The sequence below is a fragment of the Gallinula chloropus genome, assembly GCF_964237585.1.
Source record: "Gallinula chloropus genome assembly, chromosome: 28".
Taxonomy (NCBI): domain Eukaryota; kingdom Metazoa; phylum Chordata; class Aves; order Gruiformes; family Rallidae; genus Gallinula; species Gallinula chloropus.
The window spans coordinates 3765244-3782865 of record NC_140113.1 but is presented as its reverse complement, the minus strand read 5'-3'; the positions used below and the strand labels follow the sequence as shown (position 1 = coordinate 3782865).

General features: G+C 49.6%; 1 protein-coding gene across 1 annotated transcript; it reads right to left on the bottom strand.

Moving 5' to 3' along the window:
- Window positions 1-360: 360 nt before the first annotated feature.
- On the bottom strand, window positions 361-17319 carry SUGP1 (SURP and G-patch domain containing 1; the record flags this gene model as incomplete). Its single annotated transcript, XM_084276390.1, has 14 exons — window positions 361-462; window positions 777-906; window positions 2108-2253; window positions 3096-3202; window positions 3441-3618; window positions 4260-4366; window positions 8984-9438; window positions 11221-11344; window positions 12880-12983; window positions 13540-13663; window positions 15396-15623; window positions 16032-16135; window positions 16838-17009; window positions 17295-17319. The coding sequence occupies 14 exons, from the start codon at window positions 17317-17319 to the stop codon at window positions 436-438; spliced, it is 2031 nt and encodes a 676-aa protein (XP_084132516.1). The 3' UTR covers window positions 361-435.
- Between the last annotated feature and the right edge of the window lie 303 nt (window positions 17320-17622).

Below are 17622 nucleotides of genomic sequence, written 5' to 3'. Positions count from 1 at the left end.
GTGCCCTTGTCATATTTTCAATGAAAACAACCCAAACCCTAACAAAAACCCCCAAACCCTCCCAGCACAGCACACGCTGTGCTCTGAGTAACTCAGAGTAACAGAAGCTCTGCCCTTCAACAGAAAATGCATTCCTTGTAACGTGGCACCGAGCTAAACCCAACTGGAGTCCCTGAACTCTTCCTACTGGTGTCTTTGGTGCTGTCAGCAGGGCACTGCGTGGGGATCTCTGCCCTCACCCGCTCTGTTCTCCTCCAAATCCCACCCAGGCCTCGTGACAACACGGTTGTCATGCCCTTTCTTCTGGGTGAGAGATGGTTTTGTGACTCCAGGAAGTTTTACAATGTTAGCAAACAGGAGAATGATAATGCAGTTTCATAACATTTCACAGTAAAATTACACTTGTTTTGAAAAGACATCGTCCCAAAAACAGTCTCAGTAGTAAGGTCGTCGTGGATTGTTCTGTGGGGAGTAACAAGAGAAAATTAATCAAAATTGCTGTCTTCACAGAACAATGAGCATCTGAGCTTAATTATCTGAAAAAGCCACTGAAACGTGACACTTCTGACAGCAAAACCTGAGGTTTCCCCCATCAAAAGCTCCAAGCAAAGCTCTCTAGGTGAGCTGGCAGGCTGAACAGAACGAGGCAAACACAAGCTTTCAAGCCTTTTGGACCCAGGAAAGCAGTAACTCAAACTAAGCCACGAAGCAGCCACGTGTCTGTGATGTTTTGGGAGGGGTAGTTTGGTTGGGGTCTGGTTTCAGGACCACCTTACCAGTGGGTTTGGTCGGAAGCGGTAGGCGAGCATCATTCGTTTCCGGAATGCTTCGTACTCATCGTCCTCCTTGGTCAGCTCAGCAGGGCGATCGATGCCAAAACCAGCTCCATCCACAGCTGTAGTTCCCCTGTTCAGGAAGAGGGAAGAGGCTGAGGTCAGCAGAGGTGACATCCCCTCCCTCCTCACCACAAGCACCTGTGATTTGGGCACCTCCCTACTGGATGCTGCTCTGACCAGATTAACCCTTGGCGACCGAAGGAGCTGATTTGTACTGCACTGGGGGCATGCAGAGCCCTTCACAAGGTGCCTGCCTCCCACTCCTTCACTCCACAACAGGCAATTCCTTCCTGTCCACAGCAGCACATTCCTATGCACGCCAAGATGAGCAGAGATGGTAGAGCCCAAGCACAGCACAACCCTCATTCGAGCCTGCGATGGACAGGCACTGCCTTCCTTCTTTGTGCTTTGACTGCAGCCATCTCTTATCACAGGGCTGCTCTGAACCAACACGTGTGTTGCCAGAGTTCTTCTTGCAAAAGACAAATGCTTGGTAGAGATTCTTTCCATTGAGCAGTAAACAAACAGCTCTTGTTGCTCAAAGGGTCTTGTGCTAAAAACCAATTTGGAGTGTTTCGTATCCCCAGTATTTGGGTTTGAAGTTCAGCATATGTTCCCAACAGATGATGCACCTAAAGAGAGATGCTCATCTATTTTTGGATAGAACTCTCATAAAGCTTTATTATATTATATACAAAGTGTGATCAAATCAGGAAGCTTCTGTGCTGAAGAGTGACGTCAGGACAAGTGCATGATCACACACACACAGAGCATCTTCCCATCGCTGTGCCAGAGACAGCAGATGCTGGTTGTCACCTTCCAGCCACGGTGCAGCAGGGGCCAGTGGCACTCAGATGCAAAAGGCACATTCTTTGATACATAAATAAATGAAGGACTTTAAAGATGTGCCTTAACCCTCACACGCCCTGGGAGAGGTGAGGTGCAGACAGGCATTCTCCTCATTTTATAGATGGAAGGAGGAGGCACCTCTGGGAAGAACGTGCTATGCTGACTGAGATGGGAAGCAAAACACTCTTAGCTCAGATCATACCTCCTGCCTGAGATAAAGCAACAAACCCAGGTTTTTGGGGGAGGGAACCCCAAAGAAATCTGAAACGATTTTTCTCTGTGGCTGCAAGGATTCCACACTCTGTTCAAGTGATGAATTACACTCACATTCACTGCAGCTGCTTCCAGCGCGCTGGGGTAGGAGCATCAATTACCGACCCAAGAGGAATGGACTAAATCAATAGAAGAAGAACTCTGCTTACTTGCTGACTGGGTTTTTAATCCCCTGTCCATCCGAGCCAAGTCCCTCGCCTTCCTTCCAGCCCATCTTCATTAGCATTTGATAGCCTATGTTTTCCACAGTTAGCTTGAACTCTTTGTATTCAGAGTAATCGGGCTCACGTCCTTCCTGCAGAGACACAAGAGGTAGTGCTGGTTATGTTTTTATATATATATATTTTATATATAGCTTATCTTTGTGGGTCAGAGGAAGGGAAAAAACAGCTTCAGCTACTCAGGATGGTTCTGGCAAGCAAGAACCTGCACTATTTCTTGTGATTCCAGTTCCACACCACCACGGAGAAGAAAACAGGTGAATGATAAAGCACTGCACAGCCCCGTGACATAATCTGCAGGAAGCAGGGAATGCTACTTGGAGATTAAGCTGAAAAATATTTAGCTCCTGAATTTAAAGTTGCTCAGTGGATCAGGCTTCAGATAGAGTTCTTATTCAAGCCAGGATCTCCAGGGAACGTCAGACCCCACGCTGGCTGCACAACAACATGCCGAGGGATGCGCCAGCATCAAGGAGGTCTGTGGTCTAGGAAGAATTGGCAGGTATCAAAGTGCTTTGCATAAGCTTTTTTGTAGGCTTTATATTTTCACTTTACTGCAATCATCTGGATAAAAATTCAAATTTTCTTTGCTTGGCAACAGCCACTTATCAGAAACAGGAATGGCAGACAAACGGTGGGCAGACAGCCTTGTCTGCAACTTCAACTAACCCCCAAACACTGTCTCCATAGTCTGTTCTCTCAACTTGCTACGCCTCTTTCTCTGCAAAGAGCAAAAAACTATCCCCTTGTTTCCTCCAGAAGTAAGAGGGCCCCCAGTGCAAGGGCAGAAGTACCTCGGGGCTGCAAGGCAGCTAACTGCAGTGAGAAAGGGCTGTGCAGGCTCAAGATCTTTCCCTCACTGCCAGGGACAGGCCTGAAGCACTGCCACCACCCTGTGAAGCCTCTGCCAGTTCACCTTCAGCGCCTTGAACGTCTCCATGAACTTCTCCAGCTCGTCAGGGGGCAGGAAGTCTCCGATGAAATGTTTCCCTCTGCCCATCTGGGTCAGCTGCTCAGCCCACTCTGCCAAGACACAGAGGAGAGAGAACAGCAGTGAGGCAGCTCTTTGCCTCAGAACTTCAGAGGGTTTGTGAAGCGTGAAGCCTCACGGGAACAGACGTTATTATATCCACTCCCCAGGCAGGGAAGCCATAGCAAGGACCAGGGAGAAGCAGCCCTGTGACTCCCACACCAACCTCTCAGTCTCAGATGTGCAGATAAGGCCTCTGCACAGCCCTGGGGCCAGGCTTGTGTCCCTCACCTCGTGTCTTGTCCATCTCCATGCGCCGAAGCTGGTGCTCCCACGTCCCCAGCTCACTGTCCACCTCTTCGTCGCTGTCGTAGCCGTGCTGGTGCTGCTGAATCGCCTTTTCCCACATCATCTGCATCTCCTGCATGGCTCGCTTGTGCTTCATGATCATATCGTACATCTGCTGCATCTGGGGGAAGAGATGCAGTGGTGCACCCAGTCAGACCACCCATCAGCAGGCAGCAGAGCCTGGCAGAGGCAGGCAGAGCTCTGCGGCAGAGCCCGCGCCCGCTGCCGCACGGGGTATGACAGCTACAAATCCCAAGGGGCAGCGCTGCTGCTTCATCCCACCGACTTGTTTCTCACATCAAACAGGAGCATTATGCACTGGTTCCACTAACAGAGGCACCCTGATATTCACACTGAGCACTGCTGCCACCTGATCACAGCTTAAACTCCCATCCTCACCTCCTGGCAAGAGCCAGTCCTGCGCTCGTGGCCCCTGAAGCCTCTGAGTACCCACTCACCTCCTGCCCACCCGCTGAAGTGATCCACAGCCAGCTGCAGATGTGACACGACAGACCTTATAGATTTGGGGTTTTAGTTTGGTAGGACAGCAATTGGCTGGCTTAATTCGTATTCCCCAAAGTCCTCTAGTATTTCTGCTGAGGCAGCACCACACACACTCAGCACAAATCCTAGAGATTAATTTGTGGGCCACTGGGAGAGTTTCTTTGCTATCTCCACCTCCACTTTCCCATCTAACCCAGCCACACTGCACTGCAATATGCTGGTAGACAAATGAATTTAGGAATTATTCCAGGGCATTACCTCCTGCTGCTCCTTCAGCTGTTTCTTCTGGGCTTCAGAGAGCTCTGTCACACCCACCAAACCGACTGGTTTCCCTTTTTCATAACCAAGACCCTTCAGGTCCTGAACTGTAACAAGCACAGGTTAAAAGACTTTCAAACATTTCTGGACAGCTGTTGATACCAGTGAAAGTAAATCTCAAGATCCCCACATGCAGTTTGACACTTATTTCATGGTTTCCAGCATGGTAGGACTTGGGAACCAGGTAGGCTGGAAAACCAGTGAGTTGCAGCTCCTTGGCCAGGAAGCTCGGAGCATTCCCTCAGCCCAGCCCAAAGCTCTGCCTGTATCGTGGACTCACCAACTGTCTCACACCCTCTGAGGTCACACTGCATGCCAAGCTGCTACACTGCACTCTAAAGAAATCAGTCCTTAAGATTAATTCTCCTCATAAGGCTCTCTCATGAACCCCAGCCACTGCAAGGAGTGATACTTAATTATCCAGAGTTGAGTCACGCAGCCTGTCAGCATATTGTCCAATCTGGGCATGTAAGAGCTGCTGAGCACTTCATTCAGAATGAAAAGCAAATGACCACGGTAGAATAAAGGCACGAGCATCACACTGCTTTTGGAAGTTGCTGTTCCCCAAGGAGATTTTAGTTTCTAATCTCCTGGCTCAAGAGCAGCACTGCCAGGGATGCTGTCCCTGCTTTCAAAGAGGGGGCATTTCTGCCTGACAATCCCATTGCTGCATCCTCCTTCTTCCACAGCATCCCCTTTTGGAAGCTTCTCCTTTGGAAGGAGTTTTGCTGTTGGATCAGATAAGCCCTGAAATTAGATATTAACATTATCTGGGCAGGGCACCTCCTGATTTAAAAAGACCAGACAGCACTCTGAGTTCAAAGGGCAAGTCAAAGGAACAAGAGAGGGAAAAAAAACCCAACCCAACCAGGAAGCCTGTTTGTAATTGCTACAGCACACAAGAGGGTAACAGAAACACTGCTGGGGCTGCAAAAAAACTTGGTTCCTATATATCTAGCAGGGCTGGCTGGTCCCCCCCAAAGCAGCTAAGCTTCAGAGCCAAGAACCCAACAGTTCAATATTTAAGGGATTAAAGCACAACCACACTTGAAAACATGCTGCATTTTTCAGCACAAGGAAAAGGATTTCTTCTTAATGACAGCAAAAACCTCCATCTGAATCTAAGACCAGACTACAGTTAAATGATGCTGCATTAATTATTCATTATCTATTAATTATGAAGCCCTATAATAATAGGATCATTGTTCATGACACCAAATGTCTACACAGCATGCTAATTAGGCCCCAGGGGTCGTCTTCTCCCTTCCTCTTACTTGAGCTCAGGACAATTGATCTGAGCACTCTTATCTCCCCTCCTTTCCCACATGCTTTAGGCCCAGGATTAGAAAGTGGGTTCCTTAACTCAGAGCCTCTCCAGGAGAGCACAAACCAGCACATCCACCCTCCCTTGCACAGCTACAGCCTCTGCACATTCGCACCAGCACCGGGGAGTCAACTCTGCAGGAGGAGTTATGTAAAGCACTGCAAGAGGTTTTCCAAGGGGGAAGGCAAGGAGCTGTGCTCTGCTGGGCTCAGTGCTAGGAGACACACTTTCAGCTCCCCAGAAAGAACAACAAATAGAAAAATAAACCTATTATTGATGAACAGCCTGACTTCCACATCACTGAGATGTCTGTCCCATGTAAAGAGGAACCTGGCCCCAAATGTTACATGAGACTGGGGCACTTCAGCACCAGCCAAAGATTCACCTCCTGTCTCAGGGCATGGGAAAGCTTTCTCTGAATGCACTGAGGAAGACTCTCTGCCCTTCACAGAGGTCAGGAGTTTTTCTGGCTTCATTCTGAATTGCATAAACAGTCAGGCTAAGAGCCAGGCAATGGCTCTAGAGGCCCCACGAGCTGGTGGCTTGCCAGCATATATAACCACCTTAAAGGAGAAAGGTGAGAGCCTAGCATCTTCTTTTACTTCCCAGAGAGCCTATGCCACTGCTCCTCCTTGTGCTAAAACTACATCTGGCTTGTCTGACTGCCCTGGTACCTTGCAGGCTTTATGCTGAGATGCTGCTGAAAGAGTCACTGCAGAAATTTAGCTCAGGGGGGATGTTTGTGTAGTCTTGGCCCAAAGTATTACAGTACAGGGAAAGTTGACTGAAGAAAAAGCACAGCTCCACCTCAAAGTCCACATCTGAAGATAGGAAAGTCTATTCATAAATAAGATCAATGTATTTGCATAGAAATGGAAAAGGGCTGTAAGTTCCTTACACTGGGCGAACGCTGAGTGAGCGATAAGAAGCTGCTTCCCAGCCTCCTGCACCCCAGACCTGGGAGAAATAAGGTTTTTTTTCCCCTTGAATGACATCAGCTTTGCCTACAGGGTTAATGGTGCAGTCTATCTGCAGCACTGGCAGAAGCCTACCTGAAGGTTCATCCCTCTCCCACAGACCCGAAGAGAAGCACGTGTCCTTTAAGGACACAGAGAAATCCCAACACAGGAGGGCTGAGTTTTGGCTTCACAGCCTGAAGATCTTACTCAATTAGAACGAATCAGACCCAAACCAACCTGATATTAAGTTTCAGAAAACTCTAATGACAGCCTGTAATTTCCCATTAGTCCAGAGTTCACTAATCACAGGATCTCTGATCAGCCTTCCAGCTGCACCAGTCCCTGCAGAGCGTATGCAGTCAAGCATCTCAGTATCGACACCTTTAGGAGGAGCCTTGTTTCTGTCCAAAAGGGCTCTACTTTCTCCTCTCCATGCTGCTGATTTATGACTGAGAGTCGATAGGAAAAGAATTCTAACAGTCCTCCACTAAGTCCAAAACAATTGCTAAGGATAAAGGACTAAGGCATAAATATTTAGGTACCAAAGCAACTCTAACCTTCCACAAGACCAGGGGTGTCATTTAAATTCCCTTCACCTGTCAGGTTGAAGATGTTAATTCTAAAAAGGGATTAGTCCATCTGAACCGATAAAAACCAACCCTTCCCCCTGCAGAGCATTAACAGCACATTAACGGTTGATTTGTTATGCCTGGCAAATTGTTTGCTGTCCTTTTCTTCTACATGACACAAAGCCCTGCAGAAAGCAGCCCCAGCACAACGAGCATGTCCCTGTCTAATTAAGGGGAGGCTAAAAGAGCCAGGGGAGATTTCAGCAGGAAGCACGCTGGAATGAGCACACGGATACCCTTGCAGCCCTCCACTGCAGCAGGAGGTATTAAGATGGAATTTGATGCTTGTTTTGATAGCGCCTGCCCAGCTTCATCATTGAAGCTTCATTACTGGCTGAGAGAAAAAATTACTCTAGAGGCAGAAAATCAGGAGTTTTGCCTCTGACTTCTGCCTTGAGCAGCAACTCAAGGTCAAATGAAGAAGCCATCCAGGCTGGCACCTTGTCCTGTACATGAGAGATGTACAGCCAAGACTTCTGCATAGAGCTGTGATCAGAAGGCAGAATTACACAGGAACTTCTCTTCATCTACATTTGGAGTGCTGGATTAGGAGACAGAATCCTTCCTTCCAGACCTCAGCACAATCAACAGGCACCACAGCACACAGAGCCAACCCCACCTCTTACCCAGCTGAACAATCCCAGCTATTAACAGGCTGAGCAATTATCTCCTCAGACCCAGGGGAAGCAGAAGACCCACTGACTTGCTGGAACAACCAATTGTACAGGCTGACCAACTGCTGAAAGTGATCTGTGGTCTCACCCTGCAACTCAGGAAATTATAGCCTGTTTTCTAACACTTGTTCTGATAGTTCCCACTTCATCTGTTCTGCTGTTTCTTCTTGGAAAAGTCCTCCCTGAGACAGGTACTTCTCACTGTTCCTGTGACTCCAACCTCATGCTATTCATTTTCTCAGTTTGCCAATGCCAACTGCTTAATCTTAGGTCTCCTCTTTCTCCTTTTCACATCCTTTCCCCCATACCACTAATTGGGCAAAGGATTCAAACATGTCATCTCCAATGTCTGCATTCACCTGTTGTCCCTGAGTGACTCTGTATGCATCTCTAACTGCCTGGCTAATTGCCTCTCTGCACATGCACAGATAGGCCACCCGAGTTCAGCTCCCTACAAGGGCCTTGACTAGAAGAATCATCTCCCTGAACCCCAGGAGAGCTGCACCCCCATCCTGGATGAACCTGGTAGGGGAAGGAGCAGGAGCCTCAAGGCTGGAGAAGGACTGCAAACCCTGTCTGCAATCAAATGAACTGAAATGGGTATATATTGAACTGGAAGTTATACTTGTGTCTGGCCAGCACTTGGGGAACAGCTATTCCCTTTTAGCCTTCTGATCAGTTAGAGAGAGAGATGGAAGTGCTGCCCAGGGATTTTTATCCCACCGTGGGGAATAAGCACAGTTCAGCCTTTGATATTTGTTTTCTGACAGACTCTCTTCCTGAAGTGAAATAGCCCTAAATAGTGTAGAGGCTGAGGCTGTAATGAGCTATGGCACAGCAGGGTTTTACACATAGATAAGATCCAATCCCTGGTGTCCAGGAGATAAAGTGGTTTATCTGGGTTTCCACACAGGGGAGAGTTAGCTGCTAGACCTAGCTGAGAGATAGGGGCTGGCAACCAAGGAGATGACAACAAGAGATAGACTCGCTGGGCTTTCTGTTTACAAAGCCAGCTGGGCTGAGGCAGAACAGACTCTCCAGGAAACAATTATTCACCACAGAGTACAGACCCACTAACCTGAAAGAGGGGAGGGTGAGTCCAGCTGTTGGACAAGCTGTGGGAGAGGCAATTCAACCTTGTCCTCCTCTGGCCCCCACCTGCTCTTCCGCTTCTTCTTCGTCGTGCTGGCAGCAGGGGCTGTGGGGGCAGCTGCCTGATCCGGCGTCGCGGTAGAGGATGATGGTGAAGGAGAGGGCAGGGGGGAGGGCAGGGGCAGAGGCAAGGGCACGGGCAAGGGCACAGGCAAGGGCAAAAGTGAGGATAAGGGTGGGGGAACAGCCATGGGCAAGGGCAAAGGTGAGGGCAAAGACGGTGAGCACAAGGGTGATGGAGACGCCTCGGGACTGGTCTTCCTTTTCAGGCTGGGCTCTCCGGGCAGGGGGGCACAGCCCGTGCTGGCCTTGGCCTTACGGAACTCCTCTAGTTTCTGCCGGTAATACTTGTAGCCTTTGCTGTTTGGCTCGTACAAAAACCTACAGAGAGAAAAACACACCAAAGAGAGAAGGAAAGTTGAGATGGAAGGCTTGTATGGGGGTTGGACACAGCAGGGTTCTGTCCCCGCAATGCTCTCCCACATGCAGCCTTCCCACACACGTCCTTGCTCTCCAGCACCATCCTGTGTGCATGCGGATGCAGTGCAGGGCTCACTCTGGCAAGGTATACTGCGAGCCTGGGGATCAGGAAGCTTATTTCCCACTCCTAAGCAAACCCCAGCTGTTTTCTGTTGCCAAACAAACACCCAGCACTAAAAAGGCTGGCAGTAGGTTGGTGGAAACTTCAGGTCCTCCCCCAGGATTCACCTGCCTTCCAGAACACTGCAAGGGCTCCACAACATGTCAGGCTTCAGAAAACAAACATTGGGGGTCTTACCAGTGGGAACACTACACCACTGCCTAAAGAAACTGCTCCCAAGTTCTCTATTCAAGCTAGAAGTGTTGACATTACCAGGCTGCTTAATTACACCATGACTCCTCCTTCTGTTCCCTCACACTCACACAAAAAAGCCCATCGCTTTAGCTGTTACCCCTTCCAGAAATAGGCATCTCTGACCTTTTGGGTAAAATAAATCTCCTCAGTCTCTGTGGGAAGAACATGAACACTCCTCAATCTAGCAGCTACTCAGAAAAATAAAAATAATTAAAAAAAAAAAACCCAATAGAGTCACACTTGCTACAAATATGGTATCTTTTTGAGTTCACTCCAGTTTAAGTACTTCACAGAGAACACGTGTCTATTCCTAACTCCTCTACCATCTTCCATTTTTAGAGGACCAGTTTAATAATTGATGCAACCTCTCCTCAGGATAGTGCCTGCTCCCACCAGAAGACACAAGAGATGACAGGCCTCTCCCATCTACCACCGCACGACACGCACAGGCAAACACCAACAGCTCTCTGACAATTCCCTAAGTGTGGTCCTGCATCCCTTCACCTGAATGACAGCACCAAGGATTGCTGCAGGAGCAGGCAGAGGGCAGGATGGGGCCCATCCCTATGGCAAACCTGATGAAGTCCTAACAGGGGAGGTGATGTTTGACTCGACCGTGTTCAGGTGGGATCAGAGCAGTGTTTTAGGTAAATAATGAAACAGCTCAGGTATTAGCACATCTGCTTAATGCAATTCACAGCATGAGGGGAGCACTCTGGAGGGCCAGAAGGCAGCCAATAAAATGCCACAACATCAGCAACAAAACAAGGCTCATGGAGCCCTGAGTCGCTTCCAGAGAGCACAGCAAAGTGTTTGTAAGAACAGGAAAATACAACAGAGATGAGACCAGAGGGAAGCATTAAACAGCTGTCAGCCAGTGCTGAAGAGAACAATTCGCAGCTGAAAGGCTGAAAAAGATGCTCCAAAGGGAACCTGATGGAGAAGGAGTGCTGCCTGGGTGTTAGTGGAGGCACCACGTAAAGAGCAACCTGGGAAGTTAATTGGACAGCAGCGGTATGAGTGGTGGATGGGGTCCCCACACCAACACACAGCTACAGGGAAAAGCCTGAGGGTTAGAGTTACACTAGCACATTGCAAGGGAAGTGAAGTGAGAAGGGGTGGAAGTCATCAAATTTGGGGAAAGCAGATTGATTTCTCTCTCTCCACCCCTCATTTTAAACTCCTGAACTTGAGCACATACAACTCTCACAGTTAGGAAAGTGCACTGTCCTTGCAACTTCAGGCCCATCACAAGTTTGTCTGTTATTTCCCCTTAAACCACCCCCCACTAAGACCCCCCCACATCACACTCAGGCTTCTCCCTTTACCTGAAAGCATGGTTCTCTCTGTTGTTCTGCATGGCAATTGCTTCCACCTCGGGACCCCCGTCTGCTATGAACCTGGCCAGTTTCTCTGCAGAGTTCTTTGTCTCTTCGTCGTCTGGGGGTGAAACTTTAAGCAGGCTGTCAGTACTGGGCCCAACTCACACAAGCAACAGTCAAAGCCTATCTGTTCTAAGAACCCCAAGAGCAGAATAAGGGCAAAAGGTGGAGTTTAATTTTCAGACACATTACACACAAACAGTCATAGAGTTCACATCACAAAAACATGGTACTGCAACAGGTTGTACAAGAACTGTGCCCCCAGAGGAGTGCCCCCCACACACACAGAGGAGTGCCCTCTCCTGTGCCAGGAGCTAGAGAAGAGCAGATTAAGGGACAATCCTGCTTTCCTCTTCAAAGACAGACACCTGTTTCTCTGTGCTGCAGAGGAAGCCTGTTCCTTCCTCGTGCAGCCCCTCCACAGGGTTACATCTCAGTGCTTGCACTTAGTTTAGTTAAAGACTTTGCCACTGACATCCCCAGGAGCCATGGGAAGGCTTAAGAACAAAAGTGGCAAACTAGAACTGCACTGTAACCCCACCTGTACCTACTGTCACTATACATCTGCTGGCTGGTTTAGGGAGGGCTGTAGGACAGAGGAAATTCTCCACTGAGCAGTGCCAATCCTCACCTGGAAGAGGTGGTTACTGCTGTTTTAGTCCACAGGCACAGAGAAGGCTCTGATCATTAACATCTCAAGCATATTTGATGTTTATAAGGAGCCAGGCAAATATGTTATTTAGCCTTGACAGCCTTATATGACATTTGCTACCTGCACAGTACCAGTGCCAGTACTCCAGCGTGCTGGCACAGCACCAGGAGGCAGAAGACATGATTATAAGCCATGGACAAGTCAAAACCTTTCCTTGCTTCAACATTCCACACCTGTAAAGTATGGATAATACTGCTTAGCTTCCAAACTGTTGTATCCTTTAGCTGATAACAAGCTCTTTCAGCCCACAGTCTATTAAACCATGATTTGAGCTGTTAACTCATCAGCATGACAGCTGAATTGCACCAGTGCTGCTTTCCACAGCAAAGGAAGCTGACACAGAGCAGCCAGGGATCTGCCAGGCTGCAGGCAGTACCTGTCTGTTGGGAGATCACCCACTTCTGCTGTTCTCCCACCTGAAAACACAGCACCTTCCTTGCAAGGATGTACATCCCAAGCAGAAAACAAAAGCTTCAGGTCAGGAAACAGCAGCAGAAACGGGGATTGTATCCAAAGCAACCAAGAACAACTGAGGAAAAGCACTCCTCCTGAATACATTTTCAGGGCTGGAGCCCTTTCCAGAGCACACACACAGTGGAGAACTGGTTTAGTTCACCAAGGATTTTTTTTTGAGGGGGCAAGTCTTTCAAGAGCCCCTTAACATGGAGCACAGTACAGCACATGAGCTGCAGGCTGGAGAAACAGCCACTCTGGTGCCATCGTGGTGACATCTGACCACTGTCTCCTTGTAGTTTGAAACTGTATTTAGAGGCAGCACATTGACAGCCTGGTATCTGCTCCAACTGTTGCCAGAGCAGACATAACAAGCAGTTACAGCTGAGAAGTCAAATTCGACTCATGCAACTCATTCTCCAGCTCCCAGCCTTAATTACCTTTCTGAGAAGAGGGCGCCTGAGTACTTTGGTTCTCTTTTCTTATCTCTGCCACTTTCTTTCTGTAGTAAAGGAATTCTCTGCTGTTCTTATCATGCAAAAACCTAGGATGAAGATGGGAGGGGAAAAAGGGCAAAAAAAGATACACATCAGCATCAACCAGACACAAACATTGATACTTTGGGATCCTAACAGCTCTAAACCAGAGAACAGATAAATTACTCAGAATGCATTTAAAATGAGGATTGAAAAGTCTTCAGCATCTATAAACACGCTTAGATTTAATCTAAGGAGTTCCACCCACACTTTTTCCACCACTTGAAGGGAAATAAGTAAATCTCTTCTGATACAGGAGAGAATCCTCTGTCCACAGCTACCAGTGGCAGAGGAGACAAACAGTCCCTGCCCACTGATGTTGTAGAGGCAGCCAGGCTTCTTGGGCTGTGTCCCTATCTCTAGCTGATCTGCCTGCTCAGCACTCACTCCCTGCCTTAAGTTTCCCCCTCCTAGAAAGCAATTCTTCACAACAAAACTCACACCCATCACACCAGAACTAAACCAAACAAGAACTACACACACAGGGCTGATGGTTGATTGTTTCCTCCCTACAAAGGGAGGGTGTTCTGTGCTTTGGATCACAGGAGTTATCACCACACTTACGAAAAAGCTGGGTTATCCTTGTAGTCTTCCATAGCAACCTTCTCTAATTCTGGTCCCCCTTCAGCCACGAACCTAGCCAGCTTTTCCACCACTTGTCGGGTGTCCGCATCCTCTGGGGGTAAAACTTTAAGCAGGCTGTCAGTACTGGGGTTCAACTCACACACCAAACAGGCAACAGGCACATTACTTCTAAGAACCACGGCGGCAGACAAAGGTAGAAGGGGGAACGGGAAGAAAAAGGATGAAATGGGGGATCCAGTCTTACACAGCTGTACAAATTGCAATCAGTAGGTTACTGTCAGCCTCTGCACTCCCTGTGGAATGAGCTACTATTCTCTCTAGACTTTTCCTACCAGGAAAAGCCCAAGATTTGGATCACCACAGTTCAGGGTGCAGCTTCAATCGCAGGGTAATTTGCTTCTGACAACGCTGCTCCACACCACACACACGGTGGGGAGGAAGGGGAGTTTGGGGTGTTTTTCTAACCATATTACTCACTGAAGATACAGATCCCCATTCCCCAGACACACTCTGTACCCAGAGAGTGGAGACAGATTGTGTAGCCAGAGCACATAGTTCTTCCTACCAGCATCTGCTCATCCCAACCCTCCTTTGGAGGGAATCCCACCAGGGATAAGAGGAGAGGAGCTCAGACTCCAAGAAACTGTATTTTGGCTTCCTGGCAAGAAACAAACCCACCAGCACTGGCAGTGACTACAGAGCTGATGCAGGATATATTCAATAAACATAGGCATTTGTCTAGTATTTTGGGTAGGGTGCTGAACAAAGACCATGCAGGAGTGGAGCTGCCCACCCCAATCTAGGCTGGGTCTGAACCCCTGACCATTAAATTCAGGTTCTGTGCTCTGCCAGTGGCTGTTTCTCACATTCCTATAGTGCATTTCATGCTTAAGTTCAGACTGGCTGAGACTGTGCCTTTATAATCCCACCAGAAAGAGCCAGACATGGTTTTGTAAACACAAATGAAATAAATGATGACACAAAGCTCACTGTGACTTATTTAGCAACTCAAATCTCATTTTATACTTGATTAATACGCATGAAAATCATATTATTAAGCAAATCTGTCTTCTGGCTTCCTAGCCTGTATTACCCAGAGAAACTTGGCCATGTAAGTGCTGCAGTAGTCTCTGGCTTCCTATCTTAAAGCAGTCAGGACACAGAGGTGAGATTTCCTAATGAAACTTTGAGAAGAGGCAGGAACTCTGGGGTTTGCCTGGCTGCAGCTCCATGCCTTACATGCAATCTTATTCTTTGAACACAAACATTCCTTTCCCCCTATGCAGTCCCACCCAAGCAGAGGCCTTTTCACTTTCTATCATTTAAAAAACTAGAATTCCAACACCAGCATCACACCTACATACACTCTAGAGAACTCAGGTATCTATAGATTTTAACAGTATAAAAGCAGGATTCATATGATTAGCAAACAATCCAGTGCCACAGAAGAGGTTTCCTCTCTACAGATTATTTCTCACAGGCTGGTCAAGCACTTGCCCAGGTACCTGAGACAAAACAAGCCTCCCCAGGCACAATAGGATGAGTGACCCACGTCCTGTCCCAAGCTCAGGCTGCACCAGTAAAACCCAACAGGTTTTTCTGCTGCAGCTGGCTTTGGAGGAGTCTGCTGGTGTCAACCAGCAGCTCTATCCCACAGTGCAGAGCTCTGCAGGCAGGAACTGTGCCAAGAACATCAATTCACAGCGTGAGGAAAACACCTCATAACCCTCTGCTGGGGAAAGCACTGAGGGAACCCTGCTCCCACGCTGCACCCCTACCTCTGAGGTACAGACCTGCACCCCAAAACAAACCACGGAGTACAAGGGGTTATTTACCTTTAATTTCCAACCACTGCTCATAATCTTCCTCCTCATCTTCATCTGGTGACTGAAAGACACTGAGGCGGTTAACGACCGGGCTCTGTCTGGAATGGGAGTAGTTCTTGGCTTGGTGCAACATGCTGCTCAGGACCTGACCGGGCCGCTTCCCAAACAGCAAAGGTTTCTTCCCCACGTTTGGTGCAGAAGAGTTTGCAGAGTTATTAGCAGAACTTGGGGGAGTTTCTTAGGAAAGAATGAGGGGAAAAATAACTCCTGGGCATCCTGACTGTTTTCATCACAAGCAACAACTCAGACAGCTGCGACAGGCCGTTATTTTCAGAGTAAGTTTAAGATGCTGAGTGGTAAAAGCTGCACAACAGAGCAAAAGCTGGGATGATTTTTACAACGTGAGATTCAAGCTACAAGAGAGATGCCTGTTGTTACAGCACCTGCAGAGGAAGAGAGGGCAAACCTCCCTAGTGAAGAAAGACTTTAGTCCGAATTTCAAGGGCTCACCATCACTTTAGAACTTACTCCTACTGGTAACAGCTCATAGCAGGGTTTCTAAAGTGAACATACATGGAGGCAGCTCACACAAAGCTGGTACCACCAGGAGAAGGAAGGCCTCCTGTTGCTCAGAAGTCGACCTACCAGTACTTGACTTTTCCTTCTGCAGCTTGAGAAACTGCTGGAGGAAACTGCCATCGTTAACAAACTTGTTGGAAACACAGGCTTCGTTGTCAGTGCCATCATCTCTGGGTAGAGAAAGAAGAGTAGGTGATGGTGCTCATCACGTCATCCTCCCCAGCCCCCTGCCCGTGCATTCATTTCGAATGGAAAGCAAGACAAATGGTAATGACAACTAACCCCTCTCCCCAGCATTGAAGACACACCTGAGACCCCTTCAGCTCACAGCATTCACCCATGCTTTCTACTGAAGTGGGATTTCTCCTTGCCCTCTCACACTACACTGCTTCCCAAAGCCCCAGTGCTCAGCTGGAGATCTGTGCTAACGCTCAGCAGTCCAGACTGGAGGAATGCTAAGAAGCAGGAAGCTGGAAGGGGAACACTCCCTTAAAGATACACAGCATCACATGGTTGGAAAAGACCTTTAAGACCGAGTCCAACCATTCCTGTCCTGTGCTAAACTGTTCCTGTCCTATGCTAAGCTGTATCTGTAGGTACCTCATCTGCCTGTTTTTTAAACACACCCAGGGACGGTGACTCGACCCCCTCCCTGGGCAGCCTGTTCCACACCTATTCACACAGTTACCTGAAAAATCTGACAAGCTCAATTGAAGCATTAGCCCCCTACTCCAACCTTCACCCAGCTACCAATCTCTTCCTTCTCAGCATCCTCTTCCCAGCACTGGAAAGCTCATCCCAGAGTCTCCCTCGGGGCTTTCCCCCTGCCCCCTGCAAAGCTCCGGTCCCAAGGCACCGCCAACCCCACATACTCTCCCAGCAGAGGCAGCTGCTGGATGCTCAGGTAGTTCTGCCTCGCCTGCTGCTCCAGCCGGGCCTCGATTTCTCGCTTCTTCTGCGCGATCAGCTCCTCCTGGTGAAGGATGTTCACGTTGGTCTTGGCCGACTTCGACTGGGCGACCCCGAACCAGCGGCTCGCTTTGCCTTGGGGAATAAAGGCGACAGTTACCGCCGCGGCCTTCAGGGCCTCCCCCGAGCGGGGGGCGATACCCCGGCCCCCACAGTCCCCCCACACACCCCCACCCAGGGTCCCCGCGGGCGGGCGGCTGCCCACGCAGCGGCGAGGAGGCCGCCGAGCCCGGCACGCCGCCGGCACCCCCGCGCTGCGGCCCGGGGCCAGGCTGAGGCGCCGAGGGCGGCACGGGAAGAGCGGTCGGCAGGCCGGGGGCGGTGGGGAGGGAGGCGGGAGCGCGGCGGGCCCGAGCGTACCTGGCGCATCCCTGGGGTTGTCCATTTTGGAGCTCCCGTCCCACAGCGCACCGCGGCGGGCGGGGCGGGGCGGGGCGGGCGGCGCCAGGCGCTCTGCCGCAAGGGCTTCTGGGAGATGTAGTCCCGCGGAGCCCCCCCGCTCCTTCTCGCCTCTCTCACAGCTGCGGGACCAGCCGAGGGACGGAAGCGGCTGGCTGCGGGAGAGAGGCGGGGGGGGGTGTTGCGTGCACGTCTCGCCCCCGCGTCCCTGCCCCGGCTCCCGCCGCGCAACCGGCGGCGGCGGCGGCGCGGGCCGGTCGGACTACGAGTCCCATGAGGCAGCGCGCGG